Consider the following 26277-nt stretch of genomic DNA (forward strand, 5'->3'; position numbering starts at 1 on the left):
ACACTCCCAAAGTCGAGGCATTGTAAACACGGAGCTAGAGCCAGGGGCTGATACTGATATCCCCAAAGGTGTGCAGCCCCTCTGCAGCATGTGTGTTTGTGTATGTCTGTGAGTTAATGACTGTTTCATTAGTGTGCGTACATGCATGCATGCACCGCTCTCTCTCCTCTGGTGTGTGAGCAGCAGAGGCCTATCTTTGGATGGTGAGCAGCGGAGGAACAAATTTAGAAATGCAAAACAAACACTCGCAGAGTTGAGAATCCAACAAAAGAACGTTGACTGACAGGACACTGTAGAAGGACTGGAGGTAAAGAGAGAGAGAGGGAGAGAGTCTGAGACAAAGAAACAGAGAGAGAGAGAGAGAGAGAGAGGGGGGAAAGAGAAGGGGGTGGGCAGCAAGATGAAACCCAAGCTTTCTGGACCCTGTTTTCCCTTCCTTCGGGCATTCTGTGGCTGGTAAAAAATGTGCTGTATATTTGAAGTGTTGGATCACGTGACAAAGGCAGGGTTTGTGAATCAAAGTACACAATGATTTCAGGAGGAGAGAGAGGGAGGGAGAGAGAGAGAGAGAGGGAGAGAGGGTGTGTGTTAGTGAGAGAGAGAGAGAGAGAGAGAGAGAGAGAGAGACGGGAAAAGGAGAGTTAGGCGGAATGCAACAGGCTGAGCTCCACCGTCGCTACGAGAGGGACTTCTGACTGACAAACACAACTACTACGCTCCTTCTCAGCTGCCACTGACTTACCCCCACTGACCACCAGACTGTGTGCCGAGTTCACAACTTTCCAGGTCTGTTAAGTTTGCGTTTCAAACCCATCTTTAAGATCTTCTTTTTTCCTTGCAACTCGAGTGTGTTGGCGGTGTGTGAGAAAAGAGGACAGACAGAGAGGACATGTCAGAGCATGAGTGAGATGTGTGTGTGTGTTTCTCTTGTCTCTCTCTTCCCGTTCTCTCTCCCTGTTTCTGCGTGTGTGTGTGTTTCTGGGACAACATGTGCGGAGAGGTTGAGTTTCCTGAGGACAGCTTTAATTGAGAACAGAGATTTTCAAGAGAGGGAGAAAGAACAACAGAAACGGCTAAGGAGGGGAATGAAAGCTGATCGGCACTTGCATGTGGTCCCGGGCCGCTCCATGTGAGGAGACGAACGAGGAGATGTGTGTGTTGGATGCACATCTGTGTGTTTATTCTTAACTTTAGAAACTCTGATTCACAGTTGCTGAGTAATCAGAACAGAAGATGAAAGGGGAATGTTTCACGTTAAAAAATTGATGTTAGAAATCCCCATTTTTTTGATAGAATGACCTAAATAAGAGAAGAAGTTACCACACAAGACGGTGCGTACTATTTTCTCCTGTTGCACACATCTGTCCCGGTCAGGCTGAGTGCTACAGGTGAGCTCAGGAACCATCTCAGGCCCATTTTCCAGCAGCAGACGAAGTGGCTGCTCAGGCCTGCAGGCACTCAGCCAACAGACCGGCTGTCAGTCTTGATGGATCACTCCATCAACATCACAAATGGCTGAGTAGGTCTGGTCTACCTGAGTATGTACACACTCAGTCACTCATCCCCCCCTCCCCTGAAGGTTATGTAAACAGGTTTCCATCCACACAATTACATAAGCGGGATGGAAACACTGAAATAAGCTAGTCCGGATATCACAAGACGGTCTGCTGTGTGTCTGATCGCTGCTGCTGCTGCTTTGCATTGTGTTTGTGTGTGTGTGTGTGTGTGTGTGTGAGCGAGTGAGTACGTATATGTGTGTGAATAAACTTTCTGACCCGCTTGTATTGAAACGCAGTCTGTGAATCATTTCAAATAGCATCCTCTGTACGACGTGCTCTATAAATACGGACGTATCGCCTGATTGATGATTGTGATTTAGATGCTAAGTGCTTCCTCCCAGCTGATCGAGCCGTCTGTCCGCTAACACCACACTGCTGACCGGCCTCACCATGCCTCTCTATGCTATGCACTCCAATGCAAGGAGCTATTCTGGCAAACTCTTGACAAATCTATCACAGATTAATTTTCCTTAATGTCTGGAGGAATGCTCATCAGCACGTCCAGCCTATAAGCAGCACTTTATCAGCTGGGTGTAAGCATATATATTAGAGATCAGTGACAGACACACTAAATATAACTCCTCTTCTTCTTCTTCTTCTTCTTCTTCTTCTTCTTCTTCTTCTTCTTCTTCTTCTTCTTCTTCTTCTTCTTCTTCTTTGTCAGTGGATGTCGGCTACTGAGTGAACTCTGTCACTCTGATCCCAGGTCAGATGTTTTCAGGTTTTAAATTCTAACATTTTGGTCATCTGTTTTTGGTTAACTCCTGTTTCTTTTTTTCCCTTTGTTTTCATCATTTGGGGAAGAAACTGTGCACGGGTTTGGGTGTGTTGGATGTAACTACTTTAACTGCATTGCAATCTCATCTTTGTTCTCTACACTTTTCAAGAATGGCAGCCCCTCAGGCTGAGGAGGCTGTCTGGCTCCTCTCCCTCTTTTTCTCCGTCTCACTGACTTCTTTCTTCTTTATTTCCTCAATATGAAAAAAAACCTCCATCTTCTTTGCTGGTCTGTGTCAGCTGAGTTTGATTTTGTACAGGGTTGTTCTCATCGCTCTCTACATATAAATGGAAACTTCAAACTTCCAAAACAAAGACGCAAGCGTTTGCTGCTTTTTTCGAGAGAGAGGGGAAGACACAACTGTTTTCTTGTTCTGCAGAGTTACATATTGTCCGCAGAGTTATTTTGAGAGATTTCGGTGAGAGCCACGGACTGGCTGTGGTTCGACTTGACGTGCCCAATTGGCTTCAGAGATTTTGGAAGTCGCTTGTAGCATTCATTATTGCTTTCACTGCACTTTTTCACAATTTAAGGCTGAATGTGTCTCAATGCGTCCGGAGAGCTTCTCGGTGTGTTTAATCATGGCCCGGGGCTGCTCTTCAGTACAGGCTACACGTCCCTTTAAACACACTTCTAATCCTCCAGCAAGGCACAGCTTTTTGAGTGTGTGTGAGACACAGGCTGTGGGGGGTTTCAGGCAGTCTTCAGGCTCACTTTTCACTTTAATACAAAATGAAAAGCTGCCTACCAAATAGCTCAATTAGGCCTGACCCATGGCCGGGCTGCTGAGCCTGGAGCGACAAGGGGCTGACCTCAGCTCCGACCTGGAGACCCTCGGCAGCCCACAGGGCTGGCTCCACATAATGACAACATTGTGTGTTTTATGAAACATTACTATCCTCAACATCATCCCCATTAGCAGTGCTAACACAGAACTCACACTGTGTTATTCCACGTATGTCGGACAGTTTAATTTTGTACTCAAGAGAAAGGCCATAATTTAGTCAAGTGACACTTTGTGGTGACGAAGTTGGAGAGCGATCATGGTGGCTTACAGATAAGTTTTGTTGCAGGTGTAGATTATTTGATGTTTGTTGTAACTCTTTTATGTACTTAAACGCGGTGTGAATATTTGTTGGTCGTACTGTATTTTGTAGGTATTGACCCGGGGAAGTTATTGCCAAGGTAACAACTAAGTTAAAGGGGCTCTGTGGAGCTTCTGTGTTGTGCTGGAAGCCGGTCGTCAGCAGACTCCATTTCTAAACTAACGTTAGCTATTGAAACTCTTTGTTAGCGGAGCAGAGAGAGGCACTGAGTCGAGCCACTCGAGAATGTGAATTAAGTCTCATCCTTTGGACTTTGGTTGCAGAAAATCAGACCTAAGTCCTTCACAAAGAAATCCAAAGTCCAGCAGCCTTAAACAACTTGAACAAATCACCCAAATTGGCACAGAGATCCCCTTTAACAGTAAAAGTGTTGATATATTTAGGGCTGCAACTAACAATTATTATCATTGTTTATTGATCTTTATATTTTCTACGTTAATTAATTAAATATCAGCGCATTTCCCCCAGAGCTGGATCACAAATCACATTGCCTCAGTGGACAATCTGTTCAGTGTACGACATCCTCTGTCCTTAGACCCCCGATTCAAGTAAGGAACTAAACTTCCAATAATAATTTAAAAAAACCATTGCAACAAGGGAATTAAATGTAAGAAACCTCAGTCAGAGCCACAGAGGAGGGATCCCTCTCCCAGGACGGACAAACGTGCATTAGATGTCACGTGTTTAGAACAGAACAACAACATCTCAGCGTATACAGACTACAGTGACAAAATATGATGATACAAGCATCAAGTAGATTATAAAATGTACATGAAGAGTGTGGATCCGGGAGGATGACGGAGCAGGCCAATCTTTCGCCAAGTTGCGTCGAGACACATGACCTCCACTCCAAGGTGACAGGAAGAGGACAGGCCACACAAGATAATTAGCAAAAACAATATCAGAATTTATACAGATTTAGATTTTTTTTAAAGTACAGTTGGTGAATGGTGAAAGATTAATGAGTCGTCAGCACTGCTGCAGATGAGTGTTTTTGTTCAATCAGAACTACTTAATAGTCTTTAAATACATTATTCTAGATGCTCAAATAAACTTTACATAACAAACTAGATAAGTTAGATATAACACAAAAGACAATGAGCATGTATGTAATTCATGGAAAACAAACCTCCTATTCTCTGAGTTCGTAGTTTTATAAGAATATTGAATCTGTCTCTATAGAAACATGCTGTTTGTGTAAAACTTGCAGCTTCTCATGTAGTTGTATAGTTAAAATAAAACAAAATGTTCTTTGTTAATAATTCCACCGGTCACCTACCTGAAAGTTGCATCGTTCAGGATACAGTACTAGTTACACGCAAATGCAATGTAACTAAACTCATTACTGGGCAGAGTGGTTGTGTGAACAATTCAACATGATGGTGAAATGAAAAAAAAAAGCATTGTGATAACAACTGAAAGAACATTGGTGTGTTATTTTGGTGATTACATACACTCAAACTGTTTGATAGATGTATTATGGATTGAAGACTGAGTTGTAACTTTGAATTCAAGGAATTAGTTTAACTTGTTTGGAAATGATTGGCTTATATGATCATCCAACTTTTGGCTAGAAAGAAAAAATTAACTTTTTCCTAAATGTGGAACTATTGCCTTAAGGTTGGTCATCACAGTGAATAAATGGATTATCAATTTTGCCCTCCTGCGTCAGTTTTTTTTTCGTTCTTTTTTTTTTGGCCTCTGTAAACTAAGCAAGAGAGATGGGATCCCGTTTACTGGAAATCTTTTTAATAGCATGAAAGTCTAGCAATCATCACCAACAACAAGAGTTGGAAAACAGATTGTTTCCAGGCCTTATATATACATCTGTGTGTACATTATTGACATAATGGCTCGCATAAATTGAAAATATGTGTTTGCACAGACAGAAACATTTAGCGGTTATAAGATGGATGTCTGACACTGATAGTTTATGGCCCAGCAATATTTGTACTCCTCAAAAACATTTTTACATGTCAGCTTGACATAAAATATAGTACGGTCATTTGTTGGAAAATCTAATTAAGTTGTTTGTGGGTGTTGGTGCCTATGTTTTTCTTCCTCTGTAATGGTATCTGTGTGTCAGTATATGCATTTTCTCCTCAGTGCGTTCGGAGCAGCTCGTCCCACGGCTGCCTTCTCCCAGAATAAGACAGATTTGATTGTGGTTTTATGGTTTGCTTCTAATTGTCCTCGCTGAAGTCATGTTCTTTCTTGCATTTGGCTGTTTTCGGGGGAGTTTTTAGCTTTCATATCCACTCAGAGTCTCCCTTTGAGTTTACTCTATGTACAGAAACTCTGTGGTTTTAAAAGCAAGATCATGTTCGAGTTTGTCCTCTTGATTTCCCTCCCACTATTACACACTGTCTCCATGGATACATAAGCTAAACAAAACCATTAGCTTGATTCTGTTGTGCGAGTCAAAAGTGGCTAAAAAGATTCAGTATTCAATATCACAGTGACAACAACAGATTTCAGAATAAAAGGGAGAGAACAGCAGATAAGTAAAGCCAAGATCCAAAAAAGAACTTCTCAAGATAACAAACAAAACCAACAAACTCAACAAGAGGAAGCCTATTTTTCAGCTGAGTCACATGGTTTGAAAACAGTTTTTAAACAGAAAGATGACTAAATAGTTGGAAAGAGACAAAACGCACTTTTTTTTTTTTAAACATTCTATTGAGTCAGAGGAGGAAAGAGCAGAAAGTGTGGAGTGAAGGAGCAGACTTTTTGGTTCAATTGGTCTGTTCTCAGTCCAAAAGATCCAAATGTGTTTATTATCTGTTTTTGATTCAGACTTTCAGACGAGTGCTCACACTCTCTCTGGGGTGAACACATCATCGGCTAATCCACCTGAAAAACCAGCACTGAGGACTTATCAACCACATGATTAAAGAGATAAAGGACATCATTGTGTGATGGGAAGCTGAGCATTTATACCCTCTGGTTACAGTTTGGAGTCACTTAATTGACACTGTTTCAATTTCCAGGAAAATATTAACGTTTGAACTGTTTTCAATGCTGTTGCTCATTTCTTCCTGAAACGTTCTGACTGAAATCCTAAAACCTGCCAATGCGCTTGTACTCTGAGACAAGTTGAAAATTCCCCACTGTTCACATGGTGCTTTGCCATGAAAATAATGTTGACTGTGCAGTCCAAAAAAGTGTAGGAAATAGGGAGGTTTTTATGTCATTTTTCCTGTAGTCCAGATGGCAGGATGGCAGACATTCAAGAACTGGATTTGTGTGCATCTTGGACCACTAGGCCACAGCTACAACAAACATTTCTCATTCCCGGGTCATCAAATACCATTTTCCTTTGTCACGTCTCACACAAGGTACCCTTTAGTGTCTACATGAAACACAACAGGCATTCATCCAACTCCAATTTAAACAAATCTGCGGCAATATTCAATTCTCAGAGCAGGTCAGGTATATAGTATAAGGGCTCTAACACTACAAGCCGAGGGTCGGCTGTCAGCCATATTCGGGGCCATCAGTGAGAATCTGTGGCCCTAGTTTTTTGCAGTGTGTCCTGAACCATTGGCACTAGTGGGCTCTGGTCAGCTCTTGTCAGCAGCTTTTTGGCTGACTGAGCATGTTGAATTGGTGGCTGGACCGGTCGGTATGAGAAATCCCTCTGATTGACTGTTCAGTTATGTGAATCAGTGCTCAATTTTTCGCCTCCGCCTCTTCAGCAGTTCCATTTGCTACTTTTTATCGCACATATTCTTGACTAGAAGCTGCTACATTAGTGACAGTGGTGTGAAAGACGGCGCTTTATCATCACAATGGTTTGTGTATCCGCAGTCCTGAGTCTTCAGGTTCCCCGTTTTGAATGACGAATACAGGCTACCACTGCCGCAGTACATACAAGCTGTCTGGACATCGGCTGCAGTCTTTGCAGTGTGTTTTTCATCACCACCAGTTCATCGATTTCAGTTTGGTGTGTCTGGCCTCTAAAGAATGACAAGATCCACACAGGAAGGAGGTCAGGCTGGATGGATGAGTCAAAGACAGGACTTACACCCAGGAGACCACTGTTCAGGTCCTGTGTGTGTCAAACCAAAAAGTCAACGTTCACTTATATAACGTCACGTCACTTATATACAGTAAAATATATGTAACTTACATAATAAACATAATGTTATGTACTTATTTTACACTAAACCACGATCTTCTCCTAAACGTAACCAAGTAGTTTTGATGCCTGAACCTACAGTAAGGACTGTTTCACAACAGTAACCAGTGGCATTGATGGGGGATTTTATGACATGAGACAAAAAAGAGTGGGACTAAGAGACTGTTCAGAGTAAGACTGGATCAGATGATGCCAGTAAAAATAAAGAGGGATAAACGCTGAACCAGGACTGTTTAAAGAATCCTTGAAAAGAGAAGATTTAACTCTCCTTTTACTCCAAAGCAAAGAAGAGATGCACGCCGACACATGTTGAAGTTCTGATGGATGCCATGCAAAAGTACGTGGGCAATACAACTGCTTTTGTTGCTGCCATTGTAAAGCTTTTGAATTGAATTTTACACCGAGAATGGTTTAAAGTGCCAGTTGTAAATGGCATGTATATTTTTCATTAACGTATGCACCCTTATAAAGCTGCAGTTTCTGAACACTCTAACTGAGGCTGTCGTCCGTTCATTCGCTGAGACGGAAAGACTCATAGACTTCCTATTATCACCGCACATTTCTCAGCCCTAAAAGTGGACTCATTATACCATAAAACTGAAGATTAACTGTAATTCTCCAGTCATCTATTTCCTTAAAAATGCTGCACCAGACCATCTCCAGACCAACAAGACATTTGTTTTATAATGTGCCGTAAAAAAACAACTAAAAATGTAACCAAAATTCTCAAAAGAAGGAAGATTGATGGACCTCTAACAAAACTGTTTACTGCCATAATGTTATGGAAACTTTTCATTTTGCACAATCCATCATTACATAGAACGGTCGTTAATTTGAGCTCTGGTTGGGAAAACAACTTTTCTTTGCGTTTGAGGCTTATGTCAAATCCGCACACTTTTAAATCAAATGACAACAGTTTTTCTCAGAGGATGAGTCTTAAAATGATGGCTGGGTGTTTTTGTGTGGACGGGGAGGCCTTGGTAGCAGTAAAGTTAAGAATCACTGACAGAAAAGCCACACTTCAGCACAAAGTACCCAAAACCCTCAGTTTCTGGAATGACTTTCCAAGAAAGAACGAGGTTTTTCAGCCGCGTGCTGTCTGCATTTCCACCGTGGTTTAAAGACCTGCAAACATTCGGCAAATGAGTTCACTCATGTATGAAGAAGCGATGGCTGTTTTTAGATGTGAACACACATACGTGTCATATCATATTTTTGTTTTCTGTAACTCCATGTTGATGTGACGAACCACAGTGAAGCTGCAGATTGTTAAAAACAGTGGCTGAAATAAAATGCTGCAAATACTTGACCAATCAGAACTGTTCAGCACCACAAGCCCCACCCCCAAAGTTCCTGTACTTATGGGTACTACTACCACCAGAGCAAGGACTTTTGGGGGGGTTAAAAAGGGGGTTCCTAGTCCCTGGGGAAAGTTCCTGCCGTGGAACCAATCACAGAAACAGATGTCATTAAGCTGCATGCACAAACTAGAAGCAAGAATTCCTGATCAACACGTGGCATTTATGAGTCACAAACAAATCATTATTTTGTGCACGTTCAGTTGTGTCTGTCTGACTCCGGACCAGATGTTGGCTCTGACAGTGTTGTTGTTTGCTGACCAAGAAAGTAATGAAACAGAGGAGATCTTTCCTTTTGCATTTCAGTATGAACAGAGATCTTCATGAAAACAGCCTTGGGGAATTTCCCAAGTACTGCTTACATGCAGAACGGAAACGGTGGCAGTGTCACCTTTCACAAATGATTGCCGGCCACAAATTGCGAGTCCTACGGAGCTATCACATGCTCATGCAGGAGCTTCGAGTGTGCCGTTTGTTTTCATTAGCTTGCATGTTGGCTCCGGAACAGCCAGTCTGGACACAGGCTGTTTTCACATGTAAATAAAAACTAAAGTTAACCAGTTTAGTGTAGACAGACTCTCAGTAATGACCTTCTGTGTGTGTGTGTGTGTGTGTGTGTGTGTGTGTGTGTGTGTGTGTGTGTGTGTGTGTGTGTGTGTGTCTGTGTGTGCGTGTGTGTGTGTGTGTGTGTGTGTGTAGTTTCATAACTGTAACCTCAAGCTGATTTGAGTTGGAAAAACCATAAAGTTCAGTCACATTTACACCCAGGATAACCAGCTCCAGATGATGCTCCTAATAAGCACTTAAAACATGTTATTCAAAAAATTGTTTTTGTCATTTCAACTGTTTACAGCTGGACCATGTTTACAGCTGTTGCAACAATGCGCTGAACGCAATGACGCAGCTCCCCAAAAGTGAAGTTTGATGGAAGTTTTGTGAAAACAAGCAAAGCCGACGGTACGTAGCGGCTTGTTGGAAGACAGCGAGATGGAAAGCCCCATCGTTTCTACACCAAAGCTGTTTTTAATCGTCATAGTCTGGGAAAAAGGAGCATCATTTGTGTGTTTTATGTGTGTGTGTGAGAGAGAGTGTGTGTGTGTGTGTGTGTCTGTGTGTCAGCAGGACCAGGACCAGGTGACCCAGTCTGACCTGACCCAGCCAGGTCTCATAAAAGCAGCATTGAGGCCTTGAGGCCCAGAGACACAGCACTGCTTTTGTTGCCCAACCCTAGGTGTATTCCCCCTGGAGGGAGGGTGAAGGAGGGCAGGGGGGGTGTAACTCATTAGAGAGAAAGAAACCATTCCTTGGCTCGGCCGCACATTATTTCATAGTTTATTAGTGGAAATAAAACTGTTTCTTTATTTTTATGCATGTTTTCTACAACCACTCGGCCCGTTTTTTTTCTCCCCTCCCTCCTCCCATGCTGCTTTACCACAGTCCGTTCTTTCTCTTATTAATCCAGTCTCCAGTATGGCTCTAATTAATAGGACTCTGTTCACTTCTTACACATGGCCTGCCAGATGCTTGAAACTCCCTCCCTCTCTTTCCCTCTGTATCCCTCTATCTTTTTCCATCTTTTTTTTTTCCAGCTTTCAACACTTTATTTTTTTTCTCCATCCCAATCCTTTTATACATCTGGCTTTCATACTAGTGATTTCAGTCTCTGAATTTGATTGGATAAAGAGTCAACTTGAAGGACTCAAAAGCTGCATCTGTGGAAGGATCCTCTGTCCTGTATTTACTCCTTCATTCTTCAAGGTCAATTGCAGCTTCAAATGGTGCTTCAGCATGTGTGAACGCAGTGTGTTTTCCACTGATTACTTGCCCACGAACATGATTAAAGTCACAGAACATCTGTGTACGTTCACGTCTGCAGCCTGCATGTCCGTGCTTGCATGTTTCCGTGCTCTGCTTTTACAGAGGCATGTGTATGTATATGTTTTGCAGCGGAAAAAAAAGTGTCCATTCCACACTGTGTATGTAATTGCTTATTATAATCACTACACACTTTGTCCAACCTGTGTTTGACATTCTTTGATGGTCGAACACAAAAGTTCTTTGTGGAAATAGTTGCAGGGACTCTCCCTAACTGGCCCTCGGCTCGCAGTGAAGAAAAACCGCAGCGGAGCCAAGCAGTTACAGAAAAAATGTCAATATGGGAAATATGACTTTAAAAACAACATTCACCGCGCTGACTTTGTGGCTTCCAGTGTGAATCTGTAATATGTACTGTATGAGCGCGTGTGTGTGGGAAGAAATGGCTGCCGTAATAACAAAAGGACGTAGGAGACTTTCACTCTAATAATAGCAGGGCAGATGTCCGATGATTGGTCTTATAGTTTGTCCACCCCATTTATATCAATGAACGTAGAATAAATATGAGAAACACCCCTCGATAAAATATAATGCAATTAAACAGCACCGCAGACTACAGGAGCATCAGCAACATTGACATTAACATTATCACTTTCATGAAGGTCAGGTTTATTGCAGGACTGGCATCAGTTTCAACGTGGGGTCAATACATTTTGATTATCGTCTAAAATGTCCTGATATCTAAAAAAAAAAAACTCTCATCACATGTGCATTATTAAATTGCACACGTGTAAGAATACCAAGAAAGGATGAAGCACCCAACAAAAGAATATCTGTTCTGATTTTACTGTTAATTTTAGTACCACCATGTGCTTAACGGGTTAGTTCGCCCACATAAAAAGCAAACAGACAAACATATTTTCTAAGGATCTGCGGAGATTAAATCTGGAGCACACTGTTATGGTTAGATTTTGTCTTTTAATCAAGTTGTGTGGAGCCATCCAAACACTTTGGATATATTTGTCCAGGTTTTAAGATGTTGAGCTAGTGCAATAGAGGTGAATGGTTGCACGTACTCTTAATTGGAACTACTTTCTGCTGAAGAAATAGTCCCTCTAAAAGCTGCTCGCAGAGATTGTTCCTCACTGGGGGTTATTGAGAGTAACTGGGACACTGTTTTTGGAAAGATGTGTTGCTGTTGAATTTTTTATGTGATCATCTCCATTTTCACAAATAGATATCTCAAATCTTGAACAAATCATAATCTGTGTCGATAGATATCAAAAGACCCCGAGAGATCATTTGAGCCAATCTAACCTTAAGATAAAAGCTGTGAAATGTTTTCTTGCATGACCGTGTGTTCCTGCCCTCTTATTTAGAGCAGTTTTCTATCAGGCATGGGGCAACCTTCTGCAGTAGCATTGAAATAAATGGTAAATTTTGAGTTTCACTGTAAATAAACATTGAAATGCTTTATAAATGGGTTTTAACACATTTCATGTTTATTTACAGATTCTAAAGGTTTATTAACATTAGTTGCAACCTAGTAAATAAACAGTTAATTTCTAAACGGTTTATAAAACATTTCATTGTTTAATAAAAAAACAACAACCTATGAACTAAAGTTTAATGATGTGTGTGTAACAGAATCTATATTAAGGGTTGGGACGGTTACTTTAAAAATGTTTTCAATACACTTACTAAAAATGTAATCAGTAACTTAATCAAAGTATCAAACTATTAAGGTATTGAAGTAATGTAACTAGATTACTTTCCATTATTTTGGATAAGCTCAGTACCAAACATATGCAAATAAAGTCTAGAAAAAACAAATCAATCAATAAGATGACTTTTATTGAATCTAAGGGTTTTCAATTACACTCTAGACCAGAGTGATGTGTGAGACACGTGAAGTGTTTTTATGTGTGCACATGGTTACAGACAGGAAATCGTTCTTTATTTTAAGATTGTAATCCCGTCACTAACCCTCTTTTTTCCTGAATGCATCTGTAATCTAATTACCTCTTTTCTCCTGTAACTTTACCGGAATACAGTTACTTTTTTTTGTATCCTACGTAATCCCGTTACATGTATCCCGATAATCCCCAGGCCTGTATATATCTATTTTTCAAAAACAGATGTGGACATTTTTACTTGGATCCGCTCGTATTTCTGCTGATTCTGTGTTTTCATCTCAGTGAGACATTAGTAAATTCATAATTCTCTCACTCTGCCTCTCAGCCACCCCGGGTGTTTGATTCCCATGCCGAAGCAGGCCCAAAACAACAAGACATTCTTTGGCTGGCCTGTATTTACCACAGCTCCACCACAGAGAGTTAAGCTCCACCCACTCATGAAATCACTGAAGGGGATGAGAGAGTCATAGAGAAACAAGAGAGGAGGGCTGCCCTCATTTAACTTTCTGACAGGGTCACAGAGTCGCTACGTGAGTCCTCAGAGACAGAGAAGCAAGGTGACCATCACAAACCTTCAGAAAGTTCAGCTGCAGCAGAGGGTTGGTGGTTCGGGGCGCAGGGAGAGTGAGTAGGTTGTGCGTGTCTGTTGTCGTAAAGGGTTAATTGTACCCATGTTGTGGCTGGCTGTTCTCAGGCAGGCTGGCTAGAGTCAGGCTGGCAGAGGGAACAGAGAGACCCTTTATAATACAGTCCTGCTGATTGAAATCATATGGCATTGCCTGAAATCATTGCACTACTTTGAAGACAGACACAAAGCAGGAGGGAAGTGTCGTGCACCCTCTGCTCCGTCAACTGCTTCTTCAACGCTCTCTTTTTCTTCTTCTTTAATTTTATTCCTTGTCTGGATTTTGAGTTATTCTAGGTATTGTTTTGGTTTCAGTTTGTTTGTTTGGTTGATTTTAGGTGACTTTGTTTTGAGTATCTGACCCCTCTTCTTTCCTTTTCTGCAGCGTCTGGACCTGGTCAGGTTTTGGTCACGTGGTTCCTGGTTTCTCCTCAGTTCTTCCTCCTCCTCCCTCCTCAGCATCCCTCTCGCCTCTCTGCAGAAGAGCCAGCAGCCGAGAGGGGCTGAATGGCACCGGCCCATTCAAACTCATCGTAGGCCCCTGACGAAGACAACCCCGGTTGAGGAAACGACAAAACAATCAGAGAGAAGTCACCTGAGCACCCAGCAGCACTTTTCACGATGGCAACCAACAGGGAGCACCAGCTGCGTCACATGACCGGATTCCCCCGCGCTATGTACCCGTTCCCCTTCAACTCCATGCGGAGCCACTCCCCCTTTGACCTGCTGGCCAGTAGCCACCTCTTTGGCCGGTTTGGGGCAGACCTTCCTAAAGAGATGGCTGCGTTGTGTGAGTAATCAAAAATATTTATTATACATTTACTCTACTAACATTACAGAGGAATCTCATCATATTCACTGACATCTTTGAGCAGCTCTAAACTACAAGTACACATCCAGCCTAATTCAGACTCCAGAAAAAGTGTGTTAAGAAATGGTTTATATAAAATCATAAGGGATCCAACTGGCCCAAGGGTCAGTCAGCAGGCAAGAAATCCAAATCCCACGCCCTCGCTCATGACAAGATAATGTGCCAAATGTCTGTGTCCTGGCCAGTGGAGACTCTCCACAATTTTAGAAAAGTCCTCAGGGCCAATTTAGGCTTATAATCAAACTTTAAATCATGCATTGAAGAGAAGAGAAGAGAAGAGAAGAGAAGAGAAGAAAGAGTTGATTTGAGTTGATTTGAGTTGACTTGAGTTGAGTTTGTGGTAAGCCAGGCTGGAAAAAACAGGAAATAACAGGATCCTGTGTGTAATTTGCTGCTTTCCATAGAAAATTAATCTTCCAAATCATCATCAGAACAGATAGAAGCTGAAAAGAAAGATTAGACTTTTGGCAGATGAAAGAGTTTATTTGTTTCAACAGTGTGTTGGGATGGAGACCATTTTGGGTCACAGGGGGCGCTGTTGCACTTCACAGTGACAGAGAGGACAGAGCGGCTGAGCGAGACCCTAGAGGGAGTTTATACAAAGACTGGCAACACTGTGTACTTTGAAAAGGAGGTGGATTTAAGAGTGAAGACCTTTATTTGCTCTAATATACAATAAACAACAGTCTTAACTTTATTTAGTTTGTATTTATTTATCTTTATCTTTATTCTCATTTTTCCTCTTCATAGTTTTAATGATGTTACTCAGACAGCACAGGGTTACAGTCAACCTGAGAGCATTAAACAACAGTTTTTGTTGGTGTAGATAAACATTATTTGCCTTTCATTGCTCTCCACGCTGCAACACTATACACCACACCTTCAACATCAGTTTTAAAAAAGAGAAGAACAATAACTTCAACGAAGGCAGAATCTTGTGGTATTGTTTTTAACATTTCCTCTTTTGTCAGTAGATAATTTTCACCTTTATAATATTTTTTTTTACTTTTACAGATTCAAGACCAATAGATGCAGGTACCCAAAGCTCAAACTCATTCATGTGTTTATATGAATGCTGTTATCCTTCTGTTAATCAAGTCCTCTGCATTTGACTGCTGTATGTATGTCGAAGCCCCACACTGGGTGGGTTCGCTTCTATCCCTAGTATGTGGCTACACCAGTCCAATGAAATAATGGCAACGCATCATACATACATCTTATGTTTTATTTTAGTCCCCGCTCTCTCTCTCTCAAAACATACATTTCTCAGTAATTGTTAAAGTCGCTCAAGCGCAGAAATGTGCTGAGATGAACAAACTGACTTAAAGTGTTTCACCATTGTCCTCGTAAAGGCACATTAACAAACATAAATGAAAGACAATTGCCATGTACGCCACTTGGACCATGTGTAGAAAAGTCATATGTTCTTCCTCAGCAGCCATGTTGGTTTTGACCCATGATGCCACTGACCCATGATATCACCTCTTGGCATCGAAACATGTCCCATAATTCCCTTTTAGCTAAACTCTGATCCTGTGACATGTTATCTGCATTTAAATACAACCTCACAACTAAATGTCTTAATCAAACATTATTTGAAGGTTGTACATTTTCTATCAATTTGATCTTTTTAACACCTTATTTATTACATTTTTAACAGTTTTATAAACTCAAATCATCGTGAATTTATGACAGAAGCGTGTACAAAAAAACATGACATTGAAACGTGTCTCTGAGACAGTTACACCCTCTGTTGCGTTGACCAATATTCTGTAGACTGCAGTGTTCAAATCAAAACCTTTAAACCGAGACATGTTTGTCAAGTATCTCTAATCCTGTAAGACTGAAATCAGGTGTGGAAATACCTGCTGAACACTGCTTTCAATCAGTGTGTGTGCCATTGTGTCACTGTGTGCACACAGATAATGTGTTCAGTGAGCAGCTGCTATCTGTTTATCTCCAGTCGTTTTCTGGAGACAACGACCAGGCTAGTAGCACTCAGACTCAGTCATTACATCTTTGACATGCTGCCTCTGGGCCTTTTATACGTATACAGACAGAGGCAGAGAGATATGAGGGGCCGCATTATGTCAGTCAGGTCACACGTGACGAAACGGGAGGACCAAAAGACCTGTCAGCAACACACAGAGTGTCTGAATCGGTCACATTTAAGTAAGAAATAGTACAGTTACACAGTTAAACCAGGACACCATGTTGGGTTTCTTCAGCTTGTGGTGTCGATAATTGGTAATTACATGCTGAGGACTAAGTGCAGTAAGACAAGTGTGGCTTTGTATGTGTGTGCGCATGAGTGTGTGTGTGATACTCAATGGAAAGATGGAAATGAATCAGGCTGATATAAATTAACTTTTGAAGCCAAGCTAATTGACCAATAGAGCACATTTACAACGGATCAACACCCGTGATTCAACAAATACTTTTCCAGATAATGAGATTACATTACAAAAGTATACATTCTCGTTTCCTCTTTTCAACCAGCTGCTCCGTCTCTTCATGATAACACGCTTACAGGTCACCTGGGCAAATACAAAAGATACAAGAGACGACAGTCAAGAGCAGACTTTGCAAAGTGCTTCACAATAAAAACACAAAAAGGTAAATAAGAGACGGAGCAACAGACATTAAATGCAGACAACCAGCTTTAAACAAAAGGAAAAACGTAATTAAAAAGTCTTTTAAAAAAAAAGGTTTTGAGATGCTTTTGAGGATCACAGTGTCCAGACATCGTGAGTCCAAATTTAGTCTGCAACTCAAAAAGTGCTGTCAGATTGGTCGAGGCTAAAAGTCTGACCTTACCTCTGACCACTATGAGTCTGCCATGGGAAATGCTGGGTGTGAACATTATAGGACCCTTTCCTCTGAGTTCAGTCATAACATCTACCTGCTAGTCTTTGCAGACTGTTACTGGCACTCGGGTTGAGTTGTTCCCTCTACGTTGAGCCACAGCTGAATCTGTTCCCCAGATACTCAACAGAGAGATTCTCACCCGTTGAGGAGTGCCAGGCTATATCCTCTTAGATTAGGGCTCCCAGTTTGTCTCCTGCAAAGTGGTACTTAAAACAAGGGAAAGCTGGGTGGATATACGCATGTTTAATATGCAGCTGATAGTCAGGGTCGTCACAGCATGCAACAGTGATGTCAGAGTTACCACACCCTAAGTTCACTACTAAAGGTGAGAACATAAGCAAGATGTTTGTGTCGTGTTAAAGGGGTTTTTGCTTTTATGTTTTTTCTATCAGTGTTTTATATTCAGGATTTTTACGCATGTAAAAAGTCTTGAAAGTTAAAAAAGCTGAAGTACGCACCAACAGAAGCTCGTCTCTCCGAAGAAAACACTGGTCCTGAAACGCCTCGTCAGAAGTCCTGCCTTTAATTCTGTGACTTCATGACATCACGCTATGTCACCATGTCACACATTTGCATAATTTTAAGTCTTAGAAAGACTATTCTGAAATAAAATGATGAACCTGAAATTGAGCATAATATATCTCCTTTAAATGAGTCTTTATTATCTGTGTTATATACAGAGCAAGTGTGAGCCCATTTAAACATAACTGGAGGCATTTACAGCCTTACGCTTCTTGTCTGGTAGCTTGTTCATCCTGCTCTTCAAATCATAATGTGAGAAAGGAGTTGACACATTTCTCCATTAACTAGATAAAAAAAAATAATAATTGCATTAACTCTGCAGACATCCCTGATGTAAACTGTTTGTCGTGGCAGTTAGCCAGCAACTGTTTCAGTTCTTATTATTTTCAACGAGGAAGAATAGCCATGCAAATAATGAGCCTATTCTTAGCCATCAAGTGAAGCTGCAATAAATGACTTATCTCTCATTAGTGCAAAGTGAACAAAATTACACAAAATTACAGTTGGGGTTTAAGTGGGATTTGCAAATTAATTCAAACCAGGTCCTAATCAGAGTGAGTGGAAAACCGGACTTTGTTCCCTAATGAGATGAAACTCGAAACATCCCTGGACTCGAAATTAGCGGATATCCACATCAAAAGCTCCCTGCTGTGCATTCAATCATACAGAAGGTTCCCCCTTTCTTTTCCTAATAGCAGTGGGAGCTGGGAATCAGTAAAAAAAAAAACTGACAGGGAACCACTGCTAAGCTTTTCTGCCCAGAGCTTCCTGGAAATGGTGTAAAGAGACGATGCCATCTCTGGATTTTCTGGGGATTAAGTAATATTTTTCTCAGAAAGTTTTTTGGAAAGACGCATTTTATCTTTTTATAATGACATCGGGATCAGAATCCAGTCTACACCTAAATCTTTCTCTGTTATGTTAGGAAGAGATCTGACTGTAGTGATCACGAGGAAAAGACGTGCATTTTTCCACAATGAACACAATGTCCTTTCGTAATTTCTGCACTAGTCACATCTTGTTCTTTGTAATGTTTTGAGTGTGTGTGTGTGTGTGTGTGTGTGTGTGTGTGTGTGTGTGTGTGTGTGTGTGTGTGTGCGCATGGGTCCATGTGTCTGTGTGCGTGTCTGTGTGCACGCGGCGTGATATTAGTAACTTGAACCTAAAGGCACGGATCGAGGCTTGTGTGTTTTTCTTTGTGTCTTTCATCACAGGCACTCTGTTTAAGCACATACACACATAATTGTCCATGCGTCCGAACACACACACACACACACACACTCACACACGCATGCACAGAAACACACACATTTCCACTGCCACTCTGTAGGCTGCACATTCCAACACCCATGAATATCACAAACCAGCAGTCTCGCGCTCCTTGCCTCACATTTGTGACTATATTTGTGCGCCGGCTGATGACCGCAGTGAGACTTTGTGCAAATATCTGCGGCCGAGCTGGAGGAGCTGCTGGTGGAGAAACAGACAGAGACAGAGAGAGAGGCCATTGTTCAGCTCTGTGTGTTTGTGTCAGACATGACGACTGGATGAATAGCTGAAGAACCTGATTGTGAAAAGTTGTAACGTGACTCCCTCTTCTTGTAACTTGTGTGTGTGTGACAGAGAGCTGAAACAAAAGTAGTTGGAGTAAGTTTATGTTTTTGTAGAAGTGAGACTTCTTCTTCACATTCGCCCTGCATTTGTATGCCTCTTTCCTCAAAGCAGCAACAGGGGGCAGGGTGCTGCGAGGCGGGGAGGGTAATTGTCTCAAGGTGTGGAGAGAGCTCAGCAGGCTGATACTGAGCAGCTCTGCTCCCTGCAGTGTGTCATTGTAGTGCGTGTGTGTGAGTGTGTGTCCTGGTGAAAGACAGGTAAAAAGTCCACCCACTGAAGAGGAGGGGATAACTAAAACACATGAATAAAGAGTAAAGAAAAAAGGGTACATATTGATATCTTGAAGTGATAATGAAAAAATATATAAATAAATGGATTGAGGGAGATGTAAACAACAAACAAACAACGAGAGAAAAACAAAGAAAAACAGAGAATTTTAACACACAAGAACAGAATGAAACATGCGAGGCCACAGGCAGGACAGTTTGGGAAGTCAGTGTGTGTGTGTGTGTGTGTGTGTGTGTGTGAAGGGGGGTGTTAAAGCCCCAGTGGGGGTTTCTTCCAGAGTTCATCCCTCTTGAACGAGGGAAGGAAAGGGAGGAGGAGAGGGAGGAGGAGGGTGAGGCTGTCTCGTATACAAACTATCCAGACTCGGGGCCTGTGCGGTTCGCCTGCAGCGGAGTCGCACTTCAGTGTGACTGAAGTATCCAATAAGCTCCAGGAGGGAAGATAACTGAATCCACTTGAACTGAAGGAATTGAATTAGATATCGGCACACATGCCAAAACCAAACGGAAAAGAGAGAAAGAAGCGCTTTAATCGACTCAAACAGTAAAACTGCAAACAGAGAGACATTTGAGATGGATCACTGCTGAGAAGGAAAAGACAGAATGATGAAGGAGTGAAACATATCTGACTTCAATCTTAAGATTCGCTGAAATAGGTCATAACCCAAATTGCAAAAATAGAGCTCAACAGGTCCAATAGGAGTGTTGTTGACCCTTTATAGTTTTTTTCCAAATATTTTATAATGTATATTTTCAGTAAAGTCCTTGTTTAGTATTTCATCCATATTCAGCACCATTTATTTCTTTTCACTATGTCTTCTGTAACTCTTCATTTTGTGGGTCTGCAAATAATAACCTCCTATGGATTTCTTCCCAGTTTCCAGCAAAGAACGATGTAATTTTGTAGCAAATTACATAGTAACAACAGACAATGTTCAGTTGGTACACTCACAGTGAAGTTATTCCAGCTGGGTTCCAGTATACAGGACAACAAACATGCAAGAAGTTTAAATCTATCTTGTTAAGGAGGCGTTTCAACATGAATAAAGCATAAAGTTTCCAAGAAAATTAAAAGATAACGAATGAATATTTATTTGGGGTTAAAGTTGGCAGTTGCTTGAAAGGAGCAATATGTAAGAATTTTAGTTTAAATTGTTAAAGATTTAAAATTATCAACAGAACATGAGAAAATAACTTTTTTGATTAAGGGACGTGTGTTAGGTATGTTTATAGGCAAGCCCCTAGCCATTTGTACCTGAAGAGATGATGGATTAAACACTACCTGTGCTCCAAGCTCCCAGTCAGGCCGAGTCAGCTGACCACTATCTGCATGGTTAACTGAGCTTACTAGCTAACGGCAGCTACAGTTAGCAGCAGTTAGCGGCTATGTTTGGAGTTATTTAGACAACACAACTATCTATAATCTGATAATTGAATGAACTTAACTTTTATTTTACCAAGTTGGACCAAGTTGCAGATTACACAGGGAAGTTTCAAGAAATTATCAGGAAATGATGACCTCCCAAAGTCAGTATCACTTCTTTTTTGTTCAGAATTACAAATATCACTGTTGTGATATTGTTATATTCTTTGATATATGCCTATAGGGAATGAAAAATAATATAAGGGATGTACAATATTTATCGGCCTGATATTGGGAAATTTATATTATCAGCTTCTTTTATCGGTATTGTTGGAATTTGAGCCGATAATAGAAACAATAATATGAAGCCAAACTGTTGACTTTGGCTTAAAAAGCACAACATTTACAAACTCCAGTGCAGTAGGTGTTTGCAAGTTGGTTTGGGTTCAACCAATAAACACAGAGAAGAAGAAAGAGGAAGCCAACTCGTTTGCAATTTGCAATACATCTTCCAAAAGAGATCAGAGAGGAGGCGAGTTTTAACACAACAAATTTTATTAGAATTATGAAATATTGAATGAACCATCTTTGGTCTCAATCTGTAATGAATATAAATCATAGTAAAAAAACAAAACAGTGCAAGTAATAGGCCTTTAATTTGTGGGCAACTGTAGGAACTGAGTGTGTGTGTGCGTGTGTGAGCAGGTGTGTTCCTGTGGCCACTTTAAACCTCAGAGAGGTATTATCCTATCCCTGTCCCTGTACAGACACCACAGGAGAGCATCCAGTCTCAGAGAAAGCAGGTTAAATTAGCTAATGACACACTGTAACTAAATTGCCTCTCTGCCAGCACCTTTGGTTCTCGCTCCAAACAGACTCCGTGAGGTGGCAGAGCTGTTCTGTTTGGAGGTGAGGCGATGCTCCCTGCTGTGGCGAAACAAAAAGGGAATTAATGCAGCAAAAGAAAGAAATAAAGAAAGAAGAAAGAGGCGAGGGGGGAGGTGGGGGGAGGCGAGGAGTGTTTGTTTTCATCTGCTGAATATGAAATATGAAGAGGCAAGTTGGGTAAACTTGAAGGAGAAATGAGGGAGGGGGGGAAAGTTTGGTGCGCGGCCAATCGGAGAGCAGGTCCACACCCCCTCGGGCATTGCGTCCCTCCCTCTTATTCTTCCCTGACCCCACCTCCTGTTTCTGTGCTGAGGGAGCATGCAGATAGTTGGCTGTGCCTGTGGTGGAGTGTGAGAGGCCCAGAGAGCCGGCGAGAGGGGAACTGAGATCAGTTACAGCAGGAGAGGCAGAGCAGTGAGGCGAGCAAGTGATCCGGGGAAAAAGTAGATTGAGTTTTCGGGAGAGAAAGAAGAGATTTTGTCCAACCAGAGACGATAGTTTGGATACACAGGACGGGTGGTCAGGGGGCAGCAAGAGAGAGACAGACAGACAGACAGACAGACAGACAGACAGGGAACACCTGGACCAGGCAGGGCATTGAGTTTCAGTCACAGGAAGCTTCTGTCTCAGTTTTACAGTCACTCTCAGAACAAAAGCAAAGAGGCTGCAGGCTTGTGTTTGATTTGAGAGGAGCATGTTTGACTGTATGGAGGCTCTGGGGCTGGCCCCGCGGCCCCTCTTCGATGTGTCCGGACAAGGCTCCTGCATGCTCGCCAAGGCCACCCCTTACTTCTCCGGCCTGGACCCGTTCGCCTGGGCCGGGACCAGCAGCATTCAGTGTGAGTACTCCATCCTGTCCATCAGACTGGAAAAGAACAGCTGTGTGTGTTTGTGTGTGTGTGTGTGTGTGTGTGTGTGTGTGTGTGTGTGTGTGTGTGTGTGTGTGTGTGTGTGTGTGTGTGTGTGTGTGTGCTCTTATCAGAGTCCTGGTTTTGTTATCATAGAGCTCTCTCCACAGGAAGAGTCAGATTCCTTTCGATTCTATGTACCCATTCTCACCCCGTTCCTTGTTTGTTTATGTGCTTAGTGAGCTTTGTGAGGCTGAGTGAGTGAGCTGGGGAGGCGCATATTTATACATCATCACTGTTTGTTTTCTTTATGAATGACTTCACATGACTGACAGCTCTTTTAAACAATTCGGGGGGCCTGACCCGGCGATGTGTCCAGAAAACAACAAGCAGCAAGCGTCCAAACAGAAACAGCACTGAGCGCTGACAGACTGGAGGCAAATGTGCCCTGAAATCACACAGAGCAGAGAGTTCACAGAAGATAAACGAGGATCTGAGAGGACTGATGATGAGCAATCTTTCACTTTTCTTTTCAATTGATTTTTTAACGGAAAAGATGATTGTGGGAATGAGAAGTGTTAAAAGATAAAGTATGAATCACTTGTCATATAAGCACTTCCTGTTTCCCTATTCAACAGGCAAGACATTGTTTAAAAGACGCCTCAAAAGACACAAAGACGAGGCCCAGATTGCATCAGATATTAAGTGTTAAAGGGAAAAAACATACCCACAACAGCAGAGACAAATGAGTTTAATACATCTATCTGGCTTCATAATAATAAGCAGACCTTTGTCATTGTCATGGAGTCCACTTTCAGACTCTTTGATTACACTTGGCTTTGTGGCTCGGAAAATCAAACATTGACTCTATCTATCTATAGAAACAGGACCCACTGAAGTCCATTCACATGTGTCACTGAGTTTTATTTTCAAAAATACACTCTCTCTCTCTCTACTGTGCTCAGGATGCACCTTGAGTCTATTTATCTTCAGTAATTATTTAGATACCAGGGCATCAGGCCCTGTCGAGTCCTCAGTGCTCGCTAATGATGATGGATGAGCCGTCAGGATGACAAACACCACAGCAGGGCCTGTTTCAACTCGCTAAGGAGCTTCGCCAGATGCCAACCTGACAGACGAATGTCCTCAAATGTTCTTTAATCAGTGTTTCTTTGTATAGAAATCAACAGTTTAGGATCTTTTATTTTAGCCGTGAAAGCTGCAGGTCCAATATCAGCCAAGAAACAAAGATGTCTGCTGACTGACCTCAGACCACAGTGCTCATACCTTTATTTCTTTATCCAACACATCAGCAGAGTTTTTAACAAAGCCAGTCCCTCTCAAACATGAGGTTGAGCTGGCAGACTGCATATCTCACAATAACTAGAGCTGAAAAGATTGATTGGTTTATCAAAAAAAAAAAAGAAATGGCAGCTATTATGAACCTTAAAAGTCATTTTTCAAACAAAGACTCCGTTCTGCAGCTTCTCCAATGTGATGGTTTGCTGATTTTTTATAGTTTTTTTTTGTCATCGACATGCATCATTGAATTAATTAAATGGTTTTGGTTTTGTTTGACACAAAACAAGATATTTTGGGTGTTGGGCTCTGGAAAATTGAAAGATCCACTTTTTTCACAATGTTTGGACATTTTACTGACGAAATGTCAAATATCAGAATCAATCAATCAAATAATTGTCAGTAAAGATTGTTTCAGCCATATGTACAGCATTGACTTAGCTTTATTTTTTTATTCTGATTGAACAGTAATCGGTACTCTTTACTCTACAATTGCAGATAGTCTTATTATTTTTAGACCTTTTTTTAATGGACATCAACTCATTTAATCTCTAGACTTTATTTGATTCTCTTTGCTCAGTAAACCAGAGCAGCAGAAACACAGCAATAAAAAAAGATTGTGCAGGTGAGATTCAGAAAACCCCTAAAGGCTTTTAGAAGAAATCTCACCTCAGTATGCATCAAGAGCAAATACAAATACAAGTCCTGTCCTTTTGTATCCACAAGCGGAAGCACGAGTAAACATGGATCAGAAAACAAGCATCGGTCGCCCAGACGAAACAGCAAAAAACATCAAATTCCTAAAAATAAAGTTTGGTTCATCAGACAGGTCCTAAGCTTATATTTGTAATTCTTGAGAGAAATTTACATTTTAAAAGATTTCAGTCAGACTAAGAGACAAAAGTCAAGTCAAATCAGTCTCAAGTCATTTGACACAATAAAAAATCACCACTATTATTTAATTCCCCAACTTGTAAAATGATATCCCACTGACCACATTGATAACTTTGCTAATGGTCCAGGTCAACATATTGACTTTTTAAATAATTAAATAAAGTCCATAATGCTCATAATCCTGCGTAGATGATCCCCAGCTGTCATTAGAAAGTGTCTAAAAGTTTGCTTTCAGGGAACATGTTGGACACTGAGCTCTAAATACCTCAGAGCATTTTGGTCTCTGTGTCTTTTTGACACGAGCTTTCTCTCCAGTGAGTGTGTGTGTGTGTGTGTGTGTGTGTGTGTGTGTGGGTGTGTTAAGCGGGGGTCATCTTTTCCTGTGGCTTTTTTTTATGTGAGGCAGTTCAGCACCTCTCTGCCTTCCTTTGTTTCACTGTCAGGAGGCATTAAAGGCAGCGGGGACATGCCAAAGTCTGTCCTCTCTCCCTCTGTCACTGCCTCCTGTGCAGCGGGGGAGAAGACTTTCTCCTCTACGTGACATTTGTTTTTCTCCTCTCTTGAACATCCCCTCTTTCTACACTTGATCTTCCCTTCCAGTAGTGTGTGTGTGTGTGTGTGTGTGTGTGTGTGTGTGTGTGTGTGTGTGTGTGTGTGTGCGTGCGTGCGTGCGTGCATGTGTGTGTGTGTATTCTTGCTCACACATGGCTCAGTTTACACGCCTTGTGTTGTGGAACCAAGAACTTTTAATGATTCAATTACAATTACAAAGGGTCAATTAAGAGATTAGGCAGCGTGTAGGGGCATGGGCAGTTAAAAGAGATGAGGGCTGAAAGGAGAGTGGAGGGATGAAGTTGGATTAACTCTTTGTATCTTCGTGTTTGAGGCCTGGAGGGGAAATGCTCTCCTCTTCATTCAGTGGTAATCTCCCTTTTCTCTGGCACCCTCTTTGCTTTAAACGGGCTCTTCAAAGCTCGTTTAACAATGCTCCCTGACCATCACACCATCACACGGGAGGAGAGCGGCTAACATACTGCCAGTAGCTGTTTAAGACAGAAGATATGTGTCTGATGTGTGAGATAAAAGATTTCTAGGGGTATTTCTTAGACTGGAAGCAGCCCCTGTAATTATTTTTAGCCGCACCAGTATCACTAGTCTTAAATAAAGTGAGTAAATCTGTGTCACTGGGTCATGAAATACTGGCCTATACTCGTCCCCATGGTGCCTGTGGGCTGTCTTTCCTGAAGAGTCTCTCAGCACACGGCGAGGAAGAAATTACACTGTGAAGCCTGAGCAAACTCTTTGAACCTGGACATTTAAATTCAGTCAGCGTGTGATGTGTGCGAGGATGGAGATATTCCTGTAGCTGTAGTAAAACAGCTTTACACCTACTACTTCCAGAATAGTTTAATGACAACCAATTTAAATCAATAATAGCCATGATAAGAAAAGCAATCACAGGATATATGTCATTATTATTTTACTTTAAATATGGTAGTGAATAATTGCTCTAAAGGTCAAATAT

At 41.6% G+C, this 26277-nt stretch overlaps 1 protein-coding gene across 2 annotated transcripts in view; it reads left to right on the plus strand.

Moving 5' to 3' along the window:
• The window catches only part of LOC311254572 (retinoic acid receptor gamma-A-like), a 56571-nt gene that overhangs the window by 13463 nt on the left and 16831 nt on the right, over window positions 1-26277 (plus strand). Inside the window, exon 3 of one of the 2 annotated variants that reach the window (XM_084348415.1) lies at window positions 13684-14088. In XM_084348415.1, coding sequence (XP_084204541.1) covers window positions 13920-14088 — 169 coding nt within the window. In that variant the 5' untranslated portion in view covers window positions 13684-13919. Of the gene's footprint in view, window positions 1-13683; window positions 14089-22130; window positions 22551-26277 lie in introns of those variants that run through there. The other variant, XM_084348416.1, reaches the window with a different exon arrangement.

Source organism: Pagrus pagrus, assembly GCF_965226575.1.
Source record: "Pagrus pagrus genome assembly, chromosome: 3".
Lineage (NCBI taxonomy): Eukaryota > Metazoa > Chordata > Actinopteri > Spariformes > Sparidae > Pagrus > Pagrus pagrus.